Source organism: Corvus moneduloides, chromosome 14 (genome assembly GCF_009650955.1).
Source record: "Corvus moneduloides isolate bCorMon1 chromosome 14, bCorMon1.pri, whole genome shotgun sequence".
Taxonomy (NCBI): domain Eukaryota; kingdom Metazoa; phylum Chordata; class Aves; order Passeriformes; family Corvidae; genus Corvus; species Corvus moneduloides.
Window position 1 is genome coordinate 9,622,141 of NC_045489.1, and position 20,606 is coordinate 9,642,746.

General features: G+C 40.4%; 1 protein-coding gene across 9 annotated transcripts in view; it reads right to left on the reverse strand.

Moving 5' to 3' along the window:
- Positions 1–2,167: 2,167 nt before the first annotated feature.
- Positions 2,168–20,606, reverse strand: part of KIAA1210 (KIAA1210 ortholog) — a 54,331-nt gene continuing 35,892 nt past the window's right edge. For 8 of the 9 annotated variants that reach the window (XM_032123586.1, XM_032123584.1, XM_032123581.1 and 5 more), the window contains exons 4-12: positions 16,809–16,938; positions 14,229–14,387; positions 13,589–13,654; positions 11,911–12,123; positions 11,321–11,423; positions 8,949–10,547; positions 8,036–8,184; positions 7,444–7,543; positions 2,168–4,387 (exon numbers count right to left, since the gene is read on the reverse strand). In XM_032123586.1, the coding sequence (XP_031979477.1) occupies positions 4,215–4,387; positions 7,444–7,543; positions 8,036–8,184; positions 8,949–10,547; positions 11,321–11,423; positions 11,911–12,123; positions 13,589–13,654; positions 14,229–14,387; positions 16,809–16,938 (2,692 nt within the window). In that variant the 3' untranslated portion in view covers positions 2,168–4,214. The remainder of the gene's footprint in view (positions 4,388–7,443; positions 7,544–8,035; positions 8,185–8,948; positions 10,548–11,320; positions 11,424–11,910; positions 12,124–13,588; positions 13,655–14,228; positions 14,388–16,808; positions 16,939–20,606) is intronic. The other variant, XM_032123585.1, reaches the window with a different exon arrangement.

Genomic DNA, 20,606 nt, shown 5'->3' on the forward strand with positions numbered 1-20,606 from the left:
TTCTTGTTTAGTGACTAACTTGGCTTACAGATCAGTCCAAGAATTGACAGTTAATAATCCTGTTTAGACAATCTGCCTCCAGATTTTTCTTCTTTGAACTGCCTCTAAAAAATAAACAGCTATTAAAATAGCTTCTTTTTAATCACTCCTAGCACAATGAGAATAAAAATAGCATCTCAGATTTTCCATAGTCAATAATCTGCCCCTCAAGTCAGAGGAAGCTGCTACACTTTGGTTTAGCTCACTCCTGAGAAGTTGCATTTTGAATGCACAGATCATACAGCAATTCCATTTAAAGTGCTGCACAGCTATGGACTTAATCAGCAGCTCACAACAGGTTTTGATTTGCAGTGCAGTCATGGTGCTCACCTACTTAACATGGTTCAAAGCAACAAGGTCTGGTATCCCTTATGTGCAAAGAGAAATGCAGGAAGAGCCACTATTTAAAGGTCCCTTTCAGTGTCCTTCCTTGGGCTTAGATCCATCCCACTATGGAAGAGTAATTTGAATTGTAGCTTCCCATTCTAAGCCTTTCATTTCTCAAGCTGAACTTTCATTCATCATCGAGGCATGCCCCTTTAAGTACCTAGATGGAAATACCTGAGTAACCTTTTTCTTCTGGGCAGATGCATGGGTTTGTGTTCCAAGTTCAGAATCTACAGTTTATTTCACCTGCCTACTTCCATAAAAGACATAAAAAGCTGTTTTCAATGAAAAACAGAGGTTTCAGTGAACCTCTGCATGAAGAACTATCCCAGGCTGTAGCCTGCAACAAATATTGATACTTTGGGTGCAATACTTCCTGACTACATAGAGGAGACAGAATTCTATAGTACAGCAAGCAAATCAAGGTCAGAACCCTAAACAGATGTTCCGATTCCCCAAGAGGTTCCACACCATCACTACTAACATTCTGGTGATGATTGATGTGACAAATTTGTCAAATCTTATAACCAGGATAAATCTCTAACAAAATTTTAGGCAGGCTAACAAACACTGGAGGAAAAGACAAAGAGAAATATTTGCCTTTTTTATTAGGCTGCTAATCACATCTCTTATTACCTGTATCCTTCAGATCTATCCTGTTCCAGGAACAGTTCTAAAGGACAGCGTACCCTCACAGGCTAATACCTTTCCTGTATTGACCTGAAAAGCACTTAGGAGAGCAGGTGGCACATACTCAGGAACTGCAGCTTTTCTGAGCTGAGAATTTCTACTGTAATACTTCAAAACTAATTACATCTTTTATTCTAGACAACAGCCCTTAAAAAGACATAACATAATACATTAGGGGGGCCCCCTCTCTCCAAACTTCTACATGAGAAGGCGAGAGTTTAGTGCTTTCCTCCCATTGTAACAGTGCTCATACAAACACACTGAAATCTTCCTCCTGCGCTGCTCAGGCATGGCACCAGCTCCCTCTGCTGTCACACAGAGCCAGGTCCCAGGCACAGCGAATTGCAGAGACCGCTTCCTACATCCTCCACTACAGATTCTGAGCCATAAAACCTCACAGTGAAATCCTGCAACGAACTCTGCACTTCAACACAGCTTATTTTCAAAGACAGTGACTGTGTCTAGAAAAAATCACCCAAAATTAGCTTATTTACTCACTGAACATCTAAAAACTACACTAGGACAACAAGAAATCAAAACCATGCTAATAGTTACCAACTTCTGTAAATGCATCAATAAACCATTGATATTTCAACATTTATCTTATAATCCCATCTTCTAACCTCCTGTGATTACATGAGACTCAGTTTTGATGTTTTCTCTACATGCTTTTTGTTCTTAATTGCACAGAGAGACTTGAAGACATAATTGCAGAAATCCAGAATGTAAGTGGATTTCAAATATACATCACAGGATTCTCTTGTGTTTTCCTTCTTTGTTAAAGCACCGCAAAAATGTCCTCAAGCAGCTTCTTTGAACACATGCAAACAAGTATTTTCAAGGCTTCCTATGACCACAAGTGGCTGCCTTCAAACCAACCCTGCACTGAAGGAGCAATAACTCCAGAATAACAGGAGAGCCATTAGCTCTCTCACGATGTTTTAAACTTAGATTTAGAAAAGTTCCTTAGTCTGACCAGCTGTGCCAATCAGTCTTAAGTCACACAAAATCACCTCAAATCTATGCAGTTTGTCCATGTACAGAGTCAATATTGACCAAAGACCTCTTTTTATTTCTTCCTTAATGAATGAGGGCCATCCATCCCTCTTCTTTTCCCAGAAATTATATCATCATCACTGGCAACAGCTTTTAATAGTAAACCAAATATGGAAATGGAATACAAAAGGGGTTCCTTCAAGACAAGGATTACAAAAACATATATACATACCAAACATAAAAGACAGGAAGAATATTAAGATCAAAAGGAAACACAGGGAAAGAGAGATTATAGTATCCTTTGCAGTACTTTGGGTGAAGAATCACTATCCACATTAACAGAATGAGAAGAGAGTTTGCTAAATATAGAAAGACCTGTATTTTACACAGGGTCAGTAAGCTTGTGGTGGGATGACAGCTGTACAAAATTTCAGGAATCAAAGCGGAGTATATTCATTTACATTACACTCAGAAGGTCCAGAGAAATACAAATGTTTCAGTTCTTTGTAAGGAAAGATATGTGTCCTAAAGCAGAGGAAAACAAGCTACAAAATAGGCATCAATTACCAAGCCAATGTTAATCTCCTACTCTTTCTGGTCTTAGTCTAGGATAAATAGTATCTATAGATTCTGAGCCTCCCTGGGCAAGTAAGTTTTCACCCATGTAATAAAAAATTAAAAATCACAGTCTAGCTCCTGTTTTCAAATTGCAAAAGCTACAGATTAAATTCAGGCCAAGACTGGAAGATTAAAGTCTTGCTTGAGCTGATCTGCAACCAAATTTTTTTTGGTTTGCAGTTAATCTTATCAATAGATAATATTTTCCTTTAAAAATTCCGACCAACTTTCCAGCTAAAAACAGTCCATCAGCCAAGTCAGCCTTCAAATTTTGCACTGATTGTAAACAAAAACTACATAAACATGCAACGCTGCAAGAAGTGGAAGGACCAGTAAGTGCCACTGTCACTTAAGCCACCAATATCTCTTCACAAAGCTTATTTTTCAAGTGTCTGCATCCTTCAAAGTCAATAGCAAAACTTTTGTTAGTTTAAGTGACTGCAAGGCCAGGTCCTGAGAGAATAATCCTGCCTCAGCTGCACATTCTCAGACTGATGTTGAGTCAATGGTCAAAGACTGATGAGACAAGAAGAAAAGCAGATGCCCCTTTCATGACTAATATTAGATACAATTGACTAAATATACATCCTTATGAACATGGAGAGTGGCATTTCTTGAAAACAAGATGCCACTTTCTAAGGAGCAAGTTCTCCCCCCAACACACTCTTTAAGAGAGACAATTGGCTGAGGAATCTCACCAAAAAAATCACTATTTGCCATAATTAAAGAAAGGAGGGATTTTTTTAGTAGAATGTTTAAATTATCCCAGATTTCTAATGGTATAACAAAAAGCAGATTATATGCTACAGTATGGTGGTTTTCCAGTGCATGGGAGAGAATGGGTGTGTAGCTCTGGGCCATTCCAGTGGGTATCTGTGAGCAAAGCACAAGACCAACTGTACTGTGACTTCAAACCACACAAAAGCCAGAATCACTCCAACTCACGATGTGTTTAGATCTTACAGCTGTCACGAAACAGATCCATTAACAATCTGGACCAAAGTCAGGCTGCCCATCACAGAGGACAAGAGAAAGAAGTGTGATGACATCAATGTCCATGACTCATGATGCGTCAGTGCCCAGCATTGTATCTATTTTATAACATACATTAATTTCTTAGCTGAAAGCCAAACTGTACAAAATACTGCATGGTCTTTTTAAAAGAAACTTAAAAACACATTTTTCTAGAGAAACGTTTCAAAAGCCTGAAGCATGTCTTCTTATAATATCACCATCAGATGTGTAAGCATATAAAAATTAATCAAATCTTCCTAGTGTTTGGTAGTAGGAAATGCTCAGCTTCCTAATACATCAAATTAAGCCCACAATGGCATTTCTTCATTGTGTATTTACATACAACAGTCTGACCAAAACTTTTAAGGCTCTTATTTCTCATAAAAGAAAAAAACGGTCACAGTAAAGAAGGGATTAAATGGAGTTAACACAGCTATTGGCAATGCAAAGAAGGATGCTCACGTCATTTGCTATTGCACAATCTGGGGCATTTCACTCCATGCTTTGGCTTTTTTCTTGGCCAGGGACAGCCAGGGCGGTTCAGCAGGACTGCAGGGTGTCATTGGCAGGTTAGAGGAGTGCCTTGCTTCCTTTTCAACAGCAGGAACCACAGATGCTTCCTGAGAAATAGGTCCAGCTTTACCTGGCAACGAGAAGATACACATCACTCATCAGAAGGCTACAGAGCTAAAAACTCAATTTCTGCCAATAATATTTTCTTCTCTCTAAAGAAACTGTTTTACACCCCAAAATGCTTGTGACTCACCAATAAGTCAAAGGAATTGTTAACTGGCTATTGCTGGCACTCTCTGGTCCAGCTACAGCAATGGTGAGGAACAGCTATTGCAACAGGAAAATAGATACTAAACAGTGAGTAATGTGTCCATTAAAAAATCTTTTCCTCAGTCCAAACAGCAAGTGTCTAAGCCCATATAAATGAAGGACATTTTTCAAAATTCTTCAAGCATGTGAAGACTATAGTCCCAGTTATTTCTCTAATTCATATTCTTGGTTACTATATTTCTTAATTTTTCAAACACTTGATTTCTATTAAAGGGCACAGCAAGGAGTTCCACAGGCTAATTCTGCTCTGCGAGTGCAGGAAAATCTAGGAATAAGATCCCTGAGTATGCAGGAAAACAGAAACAAAATAGCTGCAGGATAAGGATCACCCCAGGCTTGCTGTGGAGTAAAGTTTATGTTTTCCAATACTGAGAATACTTAAAGGTTTTTTTTAGTTTTCACTGCCAACACAAATATTGCTCCAGCAATATTATTAAATATTAGGTAGGAATCAAACCAGTGCTTTATGTACTTTCACTTGTAAGCTGTGATGGTGGGATTCTGATGGTACTAGGTGTTCCTCTTGATGCAGCCTAACAGACGCCTGTCATACTCACAAAGGATGTAGGAATACAGATAATGCTTCTTTTATGGCTTTGAGTTCCTACTTAGAAAAGTACTACTCCATTCATCTTGTTTGAAATTTTTCAAAATTAGTGGCTAAGCCATGTTAAGTACAAGAAGCTTGATCTTGCTTGCACTGAAATCAATGGAAAATATCCATCAGCTCCATCATTCACTCTCCTGAGCAGAGCTAAAGTAGTTCCCTACTTTCACTCAGGAGGTCTCTGGTCTTTTAGAAGTTCTGGCTGGTTGGTAATTCTTGCAGGAGGCAAACTGTCCTTAGGAATACTGGAGGAAGTATACTGTCCATTAAACAGGCTGCAGCTCTATATACACAGGAAATTTTCAGAAGTATCTAAGATGAGGTAGGAATTCAAGTATTACTGAAATTTTGATTTTGAAAATTAATTTCCACATTTTAGGAGAGAACCTTCTTCGTAATAAGCACAACAATCCAAATAAATATCTCCTCTGGGTATTAACTCTACATCCCTTCCACCACCAGCACTTTCAACGAGACAAAGTCTTGACTGGGCTACTGGGAACCAAATCAAGGAAGAGGTGAGTTTACATTTGGGATTCCAAATTTCCTACTCATGTGTAGACAGTGCTGAACATTTCCTAAACAATAGGGCCTGGCTTTCTGAGCAGCAGAAGAGCAGTGTTTTCCTTAAACACCAGCACTAGTCAGAGCTTTTTGTGATGCTCAAGTCGTGGGACACCAGAGTATGCCTATAAATGCTACCTCTGGAGGCGAAGAAACAGTCATTGGATGTCAGGAAACTTCCCCAGTTATGGGGAAGAGGTAATATACAAAAACTTGTAATTCTGCTGCAAGCACCACAAAGACTGCAAGTTCTAGTCAGTGAGTAGCAGAGTGGTTTGTGAAGTTCTGAATTTTGACCAAAGGCTGCCGAGCTTCCAAGGTTAGGATGATGCAACATATAGAAATCAGCCTTTCAAAGGAAGACCTCATCTGAGCAAAAATCTTGGCCTGTTTATGTTTCATCTCTCACTTTGCACCTAAAACCATGAGACACGCAACAGAATCCTTTTTAAAAGTTACGGTATTTTAATCACACACAGATACACAAAGTTAGCTGCAACTGACATCAGAGCCTCTGCGTTGGTGCAAACATACTGAGCCAGCCACCTACTATAGTAAGGGAGAAAGCTAATTTTGTAGAACCTGTAAATTCAGAAATGGTTAACAGCTCTAGCAATAACTACTACAGGGAACAGCACAGTGGTACTCCCAAATACCTCTTGTACAACAACTCTGGGCATTGCTGGACTGCACAGGGAAAGGGGCCAGGTGCATGGGTTCTCTCTAGACAGCATCTCTTACTGTATCAGCTACAGGAATCTGCAATGGAAAAGCCACAGCTCTGGCACAGTGGCGCATTTCTTACCTACTTAGGCAGTATCTGCCATCAATAGCTTTCAGCCAGCACAATATGCTTTTACAGCTGAAGGACTGGCTTATCTGTATCTAGCTGGAGCGTGTCTCTGAGGTTTGGCACCACACTGAGTAAGCAGGGAGGGATAAGATGCAGCCCAGCAGAAGCCTTGGGAGAGATAATGTGAGTCACTAAGTCTGAGTCACACTCTTCCCCTGCATCTTTAATATAGAGAAACACAGCTAAGTGTTCAGAAGAGGGGCCATCCAGCCTGTGTGTTCACCTGAGGGTGAAACTGACTCTACCTAAATTATTCTTGATATGTGTTTATCTATTCAACACATGTGGCCATGGAAACTGCACACTCTCCATATGCAAGCCATGCTCTTCTGCACCTCACTGCTCTTATTGTTAGAAAGTATTTCCTAACATCTAAGCTAATCATCCCCTGGTGCATTTTAAGTTCATGCCGACCATAAAGACTAGTCTTGTCCTCTGCAGAAAATTTAGTTGTCTTTTCTAGACTAAACAACCCCACTCCTATCAGTATTTCCTGGCTGACTGGAGATTTAGAAGACCTGACCTTTTTTGCTGCTCTCTTCTGGACACACTCCAACTTCAACTGCTATTCTTTAGTTTTGACCTTGGCCAGTAATAGATCACCAAACTGTTTATATGCCATTTCATGAACTGGCAGTGGAGATAAGAGTTCCTCACTTGCTTTCTCAGCTGAGTGAACAAGCCATTATGTTGCCTCATACACACACTGTAGTCTGAATAGGCCTTACATAAAGTGTGCTGATTATAAAAATGGTGTTTTTCTTCCCCATCACCTGCCACCCACACCACTTACTGGTGCAAACTGTATCCACTATGTAAAGAAAAAGAATACCTGCTGCTGCAGACACACCGGTCTTCATTTGTGTTTTCTTGTCCTGAGAGCTGGAAGGCATATTCTTCTTCAGTGTGTTCTCACTAATGCAGAACTCTTGCTACAGCATGAGGAGAGAAGAAAAGAATGCAACTAACTACCAGCCATGGGCACTCATAAAGCTCCCCCTGGCAACCTCTCAAACCTGGCTGTGGAAATGCAGCAAAAGCCAGGCAAGGATGGCTGGGAACATCCTGTGGGAGGGAGGGAGAAGGCAGTGAGGAACCTAATGCAACCCAAAGCAGCTCTTGGGCTACATAAATATGCTCTGGGCAATAAGAAAGCTCTGAGAAAGTTCAGGTTTGAGCAGTGCAAAGGAACATATAGGATGATCCAGCTCTGAAACTAATCCCTGTGACAGTGTAGTCACTGGCATTCGCACACTTGCATCAGTTGTCTGTCTCAGTGTTTTAGAGGCCAGGCCTGCAAAGCTCTCTTTGTGCTCACAACACACCTCCCTTGAGGACAATCTTGAACAGTTTGCAAAGTACCCAGGTGACCTGTGAATCCTGGGGCAGGATTCACACCCATGCAATATTACTTGGTAGTCTACCTCCTCTTGTTCCACTTTGGTCAAAGCTCTGTCTTCATCTTTATGTTCTTTGGCAAGAGGATGGTCCTGGAAACCCTTTTGTTTTAGCTTTGCCATGGAGACCCAGGCTGGTTCAGAAGAAGTAGTTTCCAAATAAGGAGAGACTTTTTCTACAAAAGAAGCATGTTTGAAGTAAAGAAGGGATTTAGGTCAAGTCAGCCTAAAGCTAGTGCTCCACGTTTTAAATCCTTCAGCATCTGTAATACCCTTTGAACATGGTGGAGATAAAATTACCTTTCCTGATGATTTTGTCCTTGGCAGTAACTGGTTTTTTCTGTTTATTCTAGAGTTTTTTGACCCAGCTCTGCTTCTGCCTAAGTCAATGGCAGAAGTCCCACTGAGATCATTGTGAACCGGATTTTGCCTTTGAAACAACATCCTTCCACTGCAGATTAAATGAGTACAATAATCACGATTTTTTCATGTAGGCAGTAAAATACAGGCTGCCTTGTCACTTTTTAAATATTTTAAATTAAGTCATTGTTAAAAAAAAATAATCACACCTAATTCAACTCCTAGTTAAGGTTTGAGCAGCTGCAGTCTGAATTTTTAACTATAAAACTGCAGCAAGTTTTAAAAAGCTGTGTTAAAACTCCAACTATATGCACAAATACCTCATGGCAGAAATTAAGAGGCCCTTAAGCTATTATTCTGTTGTTATTCTTACTGAAACACACCCTTCATTAAGATAAACCAAGAATTCTCTTGACTGGCCAAATCATCAAGCCAATTAAATTATAATGCTGATGAACTCAAGGCTGAACTTGGTCCTCAGTCAAGAGGATTTTTTTTTTTTTTTTGGTGCCGCTCTGCCAAGGCTCTTTACATGACCACTGTTTTCTACAATGTTTGGATACAAATACAGCATAAATACCTGAAGGTTTATGACCATTTTGCTTCTTTGCCACTTCTTCTGATCTTGCCTTAGGAGGATTTTTGTCCTCTTGGAGATCTGGTTTTTTAACAACTGATTTTGTGCTGACAGGAAGGCTTGGAGATGGCTTCCCATTGTCCATCAATTTCTGATCTTCCTTGACTGAAGCAAAAGAAGCAATTGGAAAAGCTGAGGGAATCAGCTTTGGAGGCTCTACACAACTTTCATTCTGGTATTTTAGTAAAGATGATGTTCTTCTTAGTCTGACCCCAAATGGGCTCTCCAAGTTCTGTGTTTCATGGTCAGCCCACTCCATAAAAGAATTCAAATGCAGATCTCTGTCCTTACAATCTCGATCAAATCTATCTGAGCTGGTTTTTGCTGATTCCTGCAAAACTGCATCAAAACGTGTGTGCTCTTTTGTCATTCCTTCAAAGAACTCTGGTCTTATGGGGGATGTTGGAGAACTTTTGGAATAGGAATCTTCCTTCGAATTTGAACCCCCTGAGAGAGATCTTTGCCATGCTGGCGCAATGGTAAATCTGACTGGTTTAGCAGAAGCAGTCTTCAGTGGACTTTTTACATTTTCATCTGATGATTGACTGCCTTCTGCTGTTCTTCTGTGAGAAGCTGTACTGCCTATCTGGTACTCCTTACTGTCAGCATCAGAAGATATATTACTCTTCAAGCCAGACAGACTTGAAGAGGCAAGACACCCAACGGAAAGTTTTTCAGAAAGGTATGATGTGTTGGCATGTTGACTGCCTTGGTTAACCTTTGAAACAGGAACAGTTTCTGCTTTAAAACATACTTCCAATTTACTGCAAGGTACCACACAAACTGCTTTTGAGACAGATGCAGCAGTGTCTATTTTTTTTTCTACATTGTCCTTGAATAACTGAAATTCCATAATTTCACAAGTTCCTTTGTCATTTTTTGCTACTGAACTCTTTTCAGGCCTCAAAACAGCCACTGTCTTGATGTCAGAACAAGACTCTGAGTCAGCTACTGCAACCTGTGGAGTTCTCAGTGCAGTATCTGAGACAGCATGGTTGGAATGATTCTCAGTAGTACCAAAGCAGAGTTCCTCTTTGCCAGTAAACAGTGGATCCCCCTTTTCCTGGGCTTTAATATTTGGATCCACAGAATTTACTGAGGAAGTCTGTGCAACATCTGGCAATATATCCCTGCCCACTGTTTCCACACCACTGCTAAACAAGTCAACTGCTGGTATGTCTGGAGACACAACAGCTTCTCCTTCAAGTTGTTGCAATTCTGGAAGTGCAGGTACTTCAGCACTGGTACTTTGCTGAAGTACTTTCAATTCATTAGCAGACCCAGCTGCAGAGTATGACACTTTTGCTCTGTGGTGTTCTTCCAGGTTCACTGGAGAAGGCTCAGGCCTCAGAAGGAGTGTGGCTGCTTTGTAGCGATGGTCCACATCAGGAAGGCACCCATTCTCTTGCAGCAAAGCACAGGGGTCTTCTGCCACAAGTGTGGAATCATAAGAGTCATGGGCAGCATCAGTGGGAGTTTCTATACCTGGTATCTTCTTAAAACCACCTCCCTTTGCACAATGTCCCATCTGGGCTGATAATCCTGTATTAAACAGAGGAGAAGAGTGCGTACTTAAAGGTTACAATTCAAACACCATCTGTATGACTAAGTCATTCCAGGTAGTGCAGTCCTTTAACATGAATGCCCCATGTCTGGGCACTGCTGACTGATAAATAAGCCTGTTCAGAGCCTATTTAGAAATGGGCTGTCCAGGTGAGAAACTAAAAAAGTTTTAGTTTGAACATACTTAATCCAGGGAATGACTGAAAGTTACTGTCTGTTTCAGGTGTACCACATTAGTTGCTGTTCAGCTGTTTCCTGCACATACCCTTAGTTGTAAGACTACTAGCCAGATTTCCCTAGACATTTCTTCATGTGTATGCCTAGAAAAGCCGTCTAAAACGACCTGGAAAATTCTCTCTTGGTAAGTAGCAAAGGAAGATCCAGTGAACACAAGCCAATCAAAGTCACCCGACACACACAACATATAATGCCAAGGTTAAGGTTTTTCTGAGTGTTTAGGAACTCAGCTTCACATTCACTGAGGTCCAGCCAGCTGTGTAGGACAGGTACTTCTGAACATGGTGCTTTCACCTCATGTTTTTCTTAATGCTGCCCTCAAAGTTCACCACTTCAGCATTACTTTATTGAGAATACTTGACTTTTCATCACAACAGTTTAGCAGCCAGGATTGGTTTTATGTTATAGAACCAAAAGATGCCTAGTTTGAAAGGACTTACAATTCAAACAGGTCCTGTCAGTGTTATGCAGAAGAGTTCAAGAACCCAAAATAGCAAAACCTATGGCTTCATTACCTTCCCAGTCACTTTTGTGTTTGTCACTCTCAAGTAATTCTGTTGAATTTCTCTTCCTTTCTGGAGTTGCAGGAAGACATGCTTCATTTTCCAGCTGTTCCACCTAAAGAAGTGAAGATGTTTTAATTAAAGAATCATGCACAAAAATTGTACTTTATACACATGCATTTTTACAAATATTCAAATCATAAACACAAAACCTCCACCCTGTAATTTACCAACACTGTGGCTATGTACTATTCCAGTTAAGAGCTAGACTTGTAAAAACAGACTTAGGCCTCTTTAAAACTGACATTTAGCTTTTCAAACACCAGGAGTGTCTTTACAAATGAAGCATAACCCACAATTTTGGGCTAAATAATGAAAACAAAAAATTGCACTTTTCTTCAGTTTCCATGATATTGAAGTTTTCAGAGTCTTTTTTGGTTGGTTGGTGGTTGGTGCAAAAGAGGTGTTTTCCCTTCTTCCAATAGAAGAAGTAAAGAAAAGTGGATAGGAGAGAAAAAAAGAAATTAAAATATTTAAAATAATAATTAAAAACTCACACTCATTTCCTTCTGCTCAGCGATTCTTTTCTAGAAAACTCCTACCTGGAGGGGTAGCTGATGCTTGTTGGTAAAGCCTTTCTGTTTCCGAGGGTTGATGGCAATCCTGTGTCTGGCTGCTGAGGCGTCCAGGCAGCCAAGGGGGCTAGCAGGGATGGTAAAATCAACAGGAAGGAAGTTGCTGCCCTGTGAAATGGGGGTCCCCAGAGTGGCAGAGGATAAAGGACTGATGGGCCTGGAGGAAGCTCCAGAAGGTAGCTGTAAAACACAAATACAATTCTATACATATTTTGCTTTACTTCCCTATATCTCTGGAACAGTTCCTTTGTTAGCTCATTCCATTTCAGAAGCTTGAAACGGCTGTATTTTTGGACATAAATCCTCATTTTAAAATGCATACCTGAAGTCATCTCTGCATAGAGAATCCTCGATTCTGTGTGTTCAACTGTACACAACACAGAAGGAGAAATACCTGTCTCTGCTGCAGTAAGAGCCTCAGCTTGTCCCCACTCCAGTTCTTATCCACAAACCCGTTTGCAGAATATGCACACACCAGCAGGAGACACTGCTGCCATTTGTATAGCTGCTTTTTCATCCCAGTAGTGTGACCCAGTGCAGAAATTCACTATTAAAAAGACACAGAAGCAGCACAGATGCTTGCTCCTCATTATCTCTAAGAAAGCTGCCATAGCCACTTTTCTCTTACAATATCCACTTTCAGGAAAATCAAAGGCTTCTCAGTATACCAGAACCATCTTCCAGACAGTGATGTGGATCTCAGCCTTGCAGGAACTGAACAGCAGTAACCTTAGATTGTGCTATCAAAATAAAGGGTTTACAGAAATGTTTGTAGGAAAGTCCCTAAACATGAAGTTTGAGTGGTTTTGCTACTGTTTTGAAATGCAGACAAAACTTTCTGGAACATTTGTAAAATGTCACAGACGTGCCAAACAAGCTTCATTCATAAAGCTGGGTGACACACAGCCATTGCACTGTGCGTGGCATTCACAACTTAGTTTTGTTTAAGCTTAGGATATAACACAGCACTTCCAACATGTATGCTGATGAAGTTTTAAAGATCATGAAAATATCTTCACATCTGATCCACAAAAACGGTCACGGTACATCAAAAAATATGACCTCTGCAAATTTTTCCAATCTGGTCATGATCTGTGTTATTCTGAGAGCAGAACCTGCTGCTTCTCATGGTCATTTATCATCCAAAGAAAACTGCAAATTAAAACACACCCTTTCCTGTGGAATACCTGGCATTAGGAAAGGTTGGTCCTGCAATCATTTCCCATGAGAAAAGAGATACAGGGCACTGCTCACAAGCCACAGCTGATGGGAAGGTGTAATTATTTGGTATTGAGGCCCTGGGACATGGAAGCAGAATTGACATGGAAGCAGAACTGAAGTGCTTTGCTTGGTCCAATTTTTTGTGTAACTTTATAGATTCACACTGTGTCACAGAGCTGCCTCTGTGCTGTTCACAAAAACCACTTACCAGTAGATTTCTGCCTGTCTTATTATTTCTTATTCAAAACCCTGAGAGGTACATTTTAAGTATCATTAGCCACGCTCTGGAATCTTAAAGAATTGTTTCCTAAGATACACCATACGCAGAATAAATTTTAAAAAATAAAATTACTGTACTGGCTTCATATAGAGTCTACACATGACGTCTCAGGGAAGTTTATTAGCACGAAAAGGAGCTATTTACCTGTTCATCTTCACTGTCTGTCCCACCTAAACTCAAAGAGCTATGACGCTGAACAGGGTTGGAGGACTGTGGGATAAAATGAGGAAGAGGTTAAGTCAAGGGAAGTATCACACTGAACTATCTCGAGCTGGATATCCAGTGCTAATTATGAGAAAACACAAGAGGAAAAATAAAGGAAGGGTCACTGGGTCCCTGCCTTACACAGTAGGTTTAATTTCTTCATTGGCATCAAACATAAAGTAGGGGAGATTTCTTCTGCATTGAGATACGCCAGAAAGGTTGACCACAGGAGGCAATATATTTTATAAAGTTTTTTTGAGTTATTGTGTTAAAATCATCAGATTTACAAATTCTCACAAGTTCACTGAAGTCTAAAATCATGCATTTGCCAATGATAGAGGTCACAGTCCTGGTCTGCATAAAAGCATGGAAAATTGTACCCAGAAAGGGTATTTGTAGGGTCACTTTCTAGGTATACCTCAGAGTGACAAGTCCACAATCCACCTAGGTAATTTCTTCTGGCTCTAACTGATCTGTATCATCACATTTTATCACAAGCAAGCAAAAAGGTCTTCCCTTTCTCCAGGCAGATTTTATCTTTTCTGTATGGATGGTCACTAAGGTGACATGACAATTATACCTCATTTGGTGAAACTGTCAGAACTTCATGAAGGGTTGACATTTCAGGAGGGCTTCTAGGTAAACCATCATCTTCAGAAACAGCACCTGCATCTTCCAGTTTTTTCCCAGTTATAACAAGAGGAGGTGATCCAAGTCTGATGTTCTGCTGCAGCTGAAGCTGTGGTTGAAATTTAGACAATAGACTTTCAATTGTACAATTTAAAAGGGGATGTTCTGCACATTGTAACCCAGATGCTCCTATTAGATATGCAGAATCTTTTAGTTAAACAGAAAAAATTGAAGTAACAGACCATTTATAGAAAAGAGCCATTAATAAAATTTTATCTAGCGACATTCATCAAGGACCCATCATTAAAACTGGTGTTGGTATAAAATTAAAATCAAAATCAGTTTTATTCAGTAAGTTACCAAAGGAATACAGGAATTTCACCATTCCAGAAAGTTTACTACAGTTTAACTCCATTTAAATTAAAAACTTTCAAAATTCTAGATTTAATTCTTCAGTCACACAAATTTAAGTATTTAGTCACACGAAGTATTGCCAGTCAGCATTCCCAATCCCAGGTTTAAGTAGTCACCTTTCCCTCACAAAGCCCTTCCAAATCTGAGAGCTTGTTACAACCCTGTCCCATTTTTATACAATACCCTATTTTTATACAATACCAATTTAATTTCATTTCTGGTCCACCCTAACGAATTGCATATTAATTTTCCCCACCATCACATCCTGGTCGTGTCTACAGCAAGAATGGTAACAGCAGCCAAGAACAACTTTGTTTGTAAAGGAGTATGGGGATTCTTTTCCAGGATTGCACAAAAGAATGCTCTGGCAGTCCCTGATCCTAGAAAAATAAAGTCTGCAAACTCACAAGCAGCCAGATGTTCCCTCAAACTAAAAATGTTCAGATCTCAGGAAACACCATTACTAAAATTCTTGGCTTAAGTCTGTCAGCTGTGGCAAAGCTGGAATAGAAACAAGGTCTGAACACAAATTTTGTCCTTCAACTGAAAACATCTCAACAGAATATTCCCAAGATAAACATACAGACTTATTTTTTCTGTTTCTTTGCTTATTAAACCATACTGGGTAATTCTAAACCTAGTTTTGTGTTTTCCTGCAATCTATGCATTCATTTACACCTCTGTAAAATATATCTAAATAGCTGCAATTCTTATTCAGCGAGATTCATTTGCAATATAATTCCTATAGATCTAACTGCCACACAGGGTAGCACAATGTCCAGAACACTGGTCCCCCAGTTCAAACAGCTTTCTTTTGCAATTTATGGGCAATATATTGCAATACCGTGATATATGAGCAAGACAAGGCATACAACGTAAGTGTGCACCTAACGGGAAGTAAAAGACAGAAAGTCAATTTTGCTTCGGTCTCTTTTCAGAAATTCCTGTCTTAGATTTATTAAATTTATTACACGCAGACAGCAAAGTGCTGTGAGGGTAACTGAATTTGCATTCTGTCTTCTATTGGTAGAAGTTAATTTACATTGCTAAGAAAGTAACTGCTTTTATGAGTGCTTGGCTTTTATTCTGACAAGCTCACAGAAAAAGCCTGTCTGCTATAGCTACAAAAATAGTGCTGGCAGTATTACATTACTATGCAGGATGATGGATGAGGAGAGGGCACAGTGGACTGCAAATAGCATGAAAAGAGCTTTTTCCTCCCCAACAATGTTCTGTAATATACAAACATGATTTCTTCTGCTACTCCTCTTGTTATACAAAAAACAGCTTAGCCTATTTTGCAGTCTTAGAGAGGAACAAGTCCCTCTGTGCATCTTTTGTTACTTAACATGTAACTCGATTGTGTTTTGCAACATGAGTCTCACACTGAGCAGAGGAAGAATTTCAGTGACCTTTGGCTCCTTTATCAACCATTTGTATTCAGTCTCTGGAAAAACCTTAAACTTTTATCTGAGTGTTCCAAGCTGGGCAGTTAGTGAAATGCAATTAATATAACCAACAGTTCATAAGGGGGCTGTCAAGAAGGGTTCAGTATTGCCTTGGAAGAAGGAAATGACTCAGCAGAATACAGTATCTTTTGCTGGCAGAGATCAGAATAATAATCACATAAATAAAGCTGTCAGAGCACCCTGACATATCCATCATCCCACACATTTACACAGCCACTTGGACTACCATGTATAGTGAAAATGTCTGAGCCAGAACTGCCAAAAAGAGTAACACAAATAATATTTAAAGAATAACAGTGTAAGGGACACGCTACCATATAATAAATGGCCTTAACCCAAAAGCAGTAGTTACAAAGTAAAGAATATAATTCCCATTGGAAGAGGACACGCTTAATAAGGAAAGTTTCCAAGAGTTCATTAACTGGATCCCCATCACACACTATGAGACCTGGGCAAAGCTGAAAGCACCAGGACTGCTCAAAAATTCAGCTTCCAAGAGGCAGAATAGATCCAAAAGTAGCAAATTTGGCTTTGGACTCTTCAGTCAGCAAAATCCTAAGGCACACAGCAAAGGAATCAAGCAACAGAGTTTCCTGGGAGACAGCTGACACAAAGTAGCACTATTGATGAGGGGATGATGCTCTCACCTGCAAAGTTTTCACTCTTCCAGGTATGTTTTCCTTAGACAAGACGTCACCTGCCACATTTCCTGGTGAAGACTCAAAAATGAAGACGCTGTCATGGGACAAGGCTTTGTTTCCCATGCTACCCTTGGGCCTGGAAAGGAAGGAAGGACAAGTGCTCAGTGCACTGGATACATTACCCACACCACCACGGCAGAAGGACGACAAAGAGGCCAGGGTGGGATGCATCACGCTTAACTTCAGATCTGTGCATGTTTAAGATAGTCACTGTTAGCTTCTTTTATACTCAGAAGGGAGGAGAAACACATTTTAGGATGCTGATCAAATGCAGATGTCCCTTTGCAGACACACTCAGCATCTGCATTGAACACACAGGTCAGTCTATGGACTAGAGAGGGAGTCCAGGGTGATTAGGTATGATATTAGGAGTTAGGTGGATGCAAACCACCCTGAGAAAGGTCTACAGTGCCGAAAGAGACAAGAGGAGTCCCTTGTCCTCCTTTGGTGGCAGTCTGCCTATCATGAGACATTCAGGATACAACTTTTGCAGCCTGGTGTGTGTCATAGCTGCCAAAGATGGTGGATCGTTTTTCCCTTCTTGCATAGGCAGAACATTTAATTTTGCTATATTAACAAACTTGATTCAAATCGTCTCATGTCCAGCAATAAAACCAGTTGTATTCTCCTGTATCCTAAATATGATCAGATCCCAAGTGTATTAAAAAATGTAGATGGGACAAGTGTCCATGGCTACAGTTACAGACCTATCCATGGCCAGGTTAAAGTACCTAGGTAAGACATTCTTGCTCTGTTTCTGTGCTCATTGGGTATTCAGCCCAGTGAAGCAATGAGTTCCCACAACAGCTGCTAACTGAGTTGCAATTAACTGAGATTGATTGGGCTTGGGCTATTAAGTTTTGCAGGGCAAATTTTGCACTTGAGTGGCACAACAAGGAAGGATCCAAATAATTTATTAGCCAAGTTCCACCAGCATAGGCAGGCACTATTTGTACATTACTTTGTCCAAAAGACAACAAGGATAGCCTCCACCAGGATTTCATCCTAGCCTTGGACTGCAAAACATCATAGAATATTATCTGATTGTTGGCCATCAGACTATTAACAAATACAAATTACAAGGATTCCTTGGCTCAGATGCTGTGCAGGCAATGTTTTGCCTCTGAAAGTTTGACTCTGGGGAACAGAGAATGATTAGGAACACAACTCTGACAAGAAAAACTCAGTATGTCAAAGCTCTTCTGCAAGGAAATCAAATAGAAGAGGTCTCTGCTATTTGCCTAACCATAGATTCTCTCTTTATTTAGGAAAAAGCGCTGAAAGACTATGAAAATTAAGTAAATACACCGTGTAAAAAACCCCAAACAAATGACTCTTTTTCCTTCTCCATCTCCCTTCTTTACATCTCCAGACACACCTCCTCTAGCTGCTGGACTAACCCTTCTGTTGTCCCAAAGGTGTAGTCAGTCAGTCTACAGTTATACACAGTCTCACAGTAGGTCAAAATAAATTTTCTCTAAGTTTATCTTGTGTTGAAGGCAATCAGAGCTGTTTCTCTCACAGCACAGGTCAGAGTTTGTGCTTCCCCCCATTATATGTCATGGTTAATGTCTGTGTTAGTCTACAGGACAACAGTTCTACACACAAGCAAGGCATTTGCCTTATTTCATCATTAATGAAGTCATCCCATCCTTTTGTGTTTAATTTTATAGTCCTTTCCAGCATGAGAGGTAGTCCATATGGGCAAGACATAATTTTACTGCATTAAGAAAAACAGTCATGCAGCTTTTATTTACTGTAATGTATATTCACTATTAGTCGGCATATTTTATTTATTGAAAAGAATGCATGTGCATTAGGATGTATTTGCCTTTCTAACTGGGGAATTCTTTACCCATAAGAGCTGAGGTTTCCTTGTTCTTGAAACTGCCAGTACAAGGTCTCCCTCTTTCTTTCTCTCTCTGCATATGTATCATATGTGTTTTCAAGAGAATTACTGTATTTTCTTCTGGCAGTCACCAAAAAGGCATAGGATTAAATATAGAATTAACTGCAGCTTGAGTACAGGTCAGTCTCTTATGTGCAAGTCTATATTCCTGTCATTCCAGGCAGTATATTTATATTTATATTTATGCTGAAGCTAAAGATGCACTAATTAAAGCCCAGATGTTTCAGCCATTGTATGTCCACACTGATTTCCCTACACAAATGCTCAATTCATTCATGTTTATCAACATTCAAGCTGCCCACCAAAATGGAGGAAATGATGGGATTCTACAGGCAGCCACAAAGCTCCTAAACCCATCATGGCTTGTGCCATCTTCCATTTCTTGTTGCTGCAACCCCACACTTTTTGTTAGTGTTTGAAGCAGGGGTACGAACAGTGATGGCAACTGGTGAGTGATCTCTCCCTGTCCTTATCTTGATCCACAAAGCTTCTAATTAACTTTTCTCTCCCATGTCCAGCTGAGGATGGGAGTGACAGAGCAGCTTTGGTGGGCACCTGGTGTCCAGCAGGGTCAGCCTACCACACATTTTAAAAAAAGAAGAAGAAAAAAAGAAGAAAAAAGAAAACAAGTGTTTCTGCCTAAAGAACAAGCAAACAGCAGCATCGTTCTAGAATTGGGTTTTATATTCTGCATGCCAGAAATTGCAAAGCTCAGGGTCCTGCTATAAACCCTTCACAAGCTGTATTTCCAGTGGCTTTCAGGATCAAGTTTTCTAAAGGATTATGTAGTTCAGTCTCTTTAGGTACTTATAAAGTGTGTTCATGCAGAGTCGCTACATCATAGGGTTTTCAAGTAGCACAAACATATCCCTAAGCTTTTTGGATAGTCCCTCTAATCCTATCTCTAAGGGTAAAAAACAGAAGGGTTTTACTTACTTCCTGATCGCTGATCTTGCAAAACAGTTCATAATCACTGGAGGATAGCACTGAGGTAAACAGCAGTTGGACTTGAATTACTTGGTTAAGGGCAAGACTTCTCACCCATGGTCCCTCTGGAGCAGACAGCTGGTTTTAAGCCAGATCCCTCCTAGGGGCTGATGGGGCAAGCTCAGATGTTCCTAAACTTTTTGGACTGGGCTGACTCTAATTTCCCTTGCCCCAGGAGACTGGTTGTGTGGTGACTTATTCTGTTGCTGTTATGCTAGATTATAGATTGTTAGATTGTTGCTTCATTCCCAAATTACTTCCATGACACACAGAGCAAGTGTGGAAAGGTGGGGCAAGGAGGAACAAGCACCCATGAGAAAGTAACATCTACAAGTTTTCCACCAAAGAAACGCAGTGTCCAGCTCCACCAAATGCCTTGTTTGATGATAGAAAGCATCTGGCAGCAGTGTTGATTTCAGCATGTCCCACTCTAGTCACCTATTCATGACCTCTGCTAGTGGCACCTCCAGCCAATGTCTCCTCCAGCAAAACACTGCAAACCATTGGATATGGCCAGTGTCTTGTCAGAGCGCTTTGTTAGTCCACAGCTCCACAACCCAAGGCCTAGAGCAATCCAGAGAGAGGCCTGGCTGAGTGGCTAACAGGGGAGGATGAGGAGGGTGGGGAGCTGGAGAACAGCCAAATTACAGGTTACCTGATACCATTCCATGACACCCCTGGAAAGAGATGTGACCATGCTCAGAGGGTTGATTCAGGCCAGAGTCAGTTAGAGATTTGCAATGGAGGTGTTGTAGTTTGATGATTTGAAGATTATCAGTGAAGCCCTGTTTGCAGTGCAAGCTGATAGCTTGTATTACACTGATAGCTTGTATTACACTGAGAAAAGG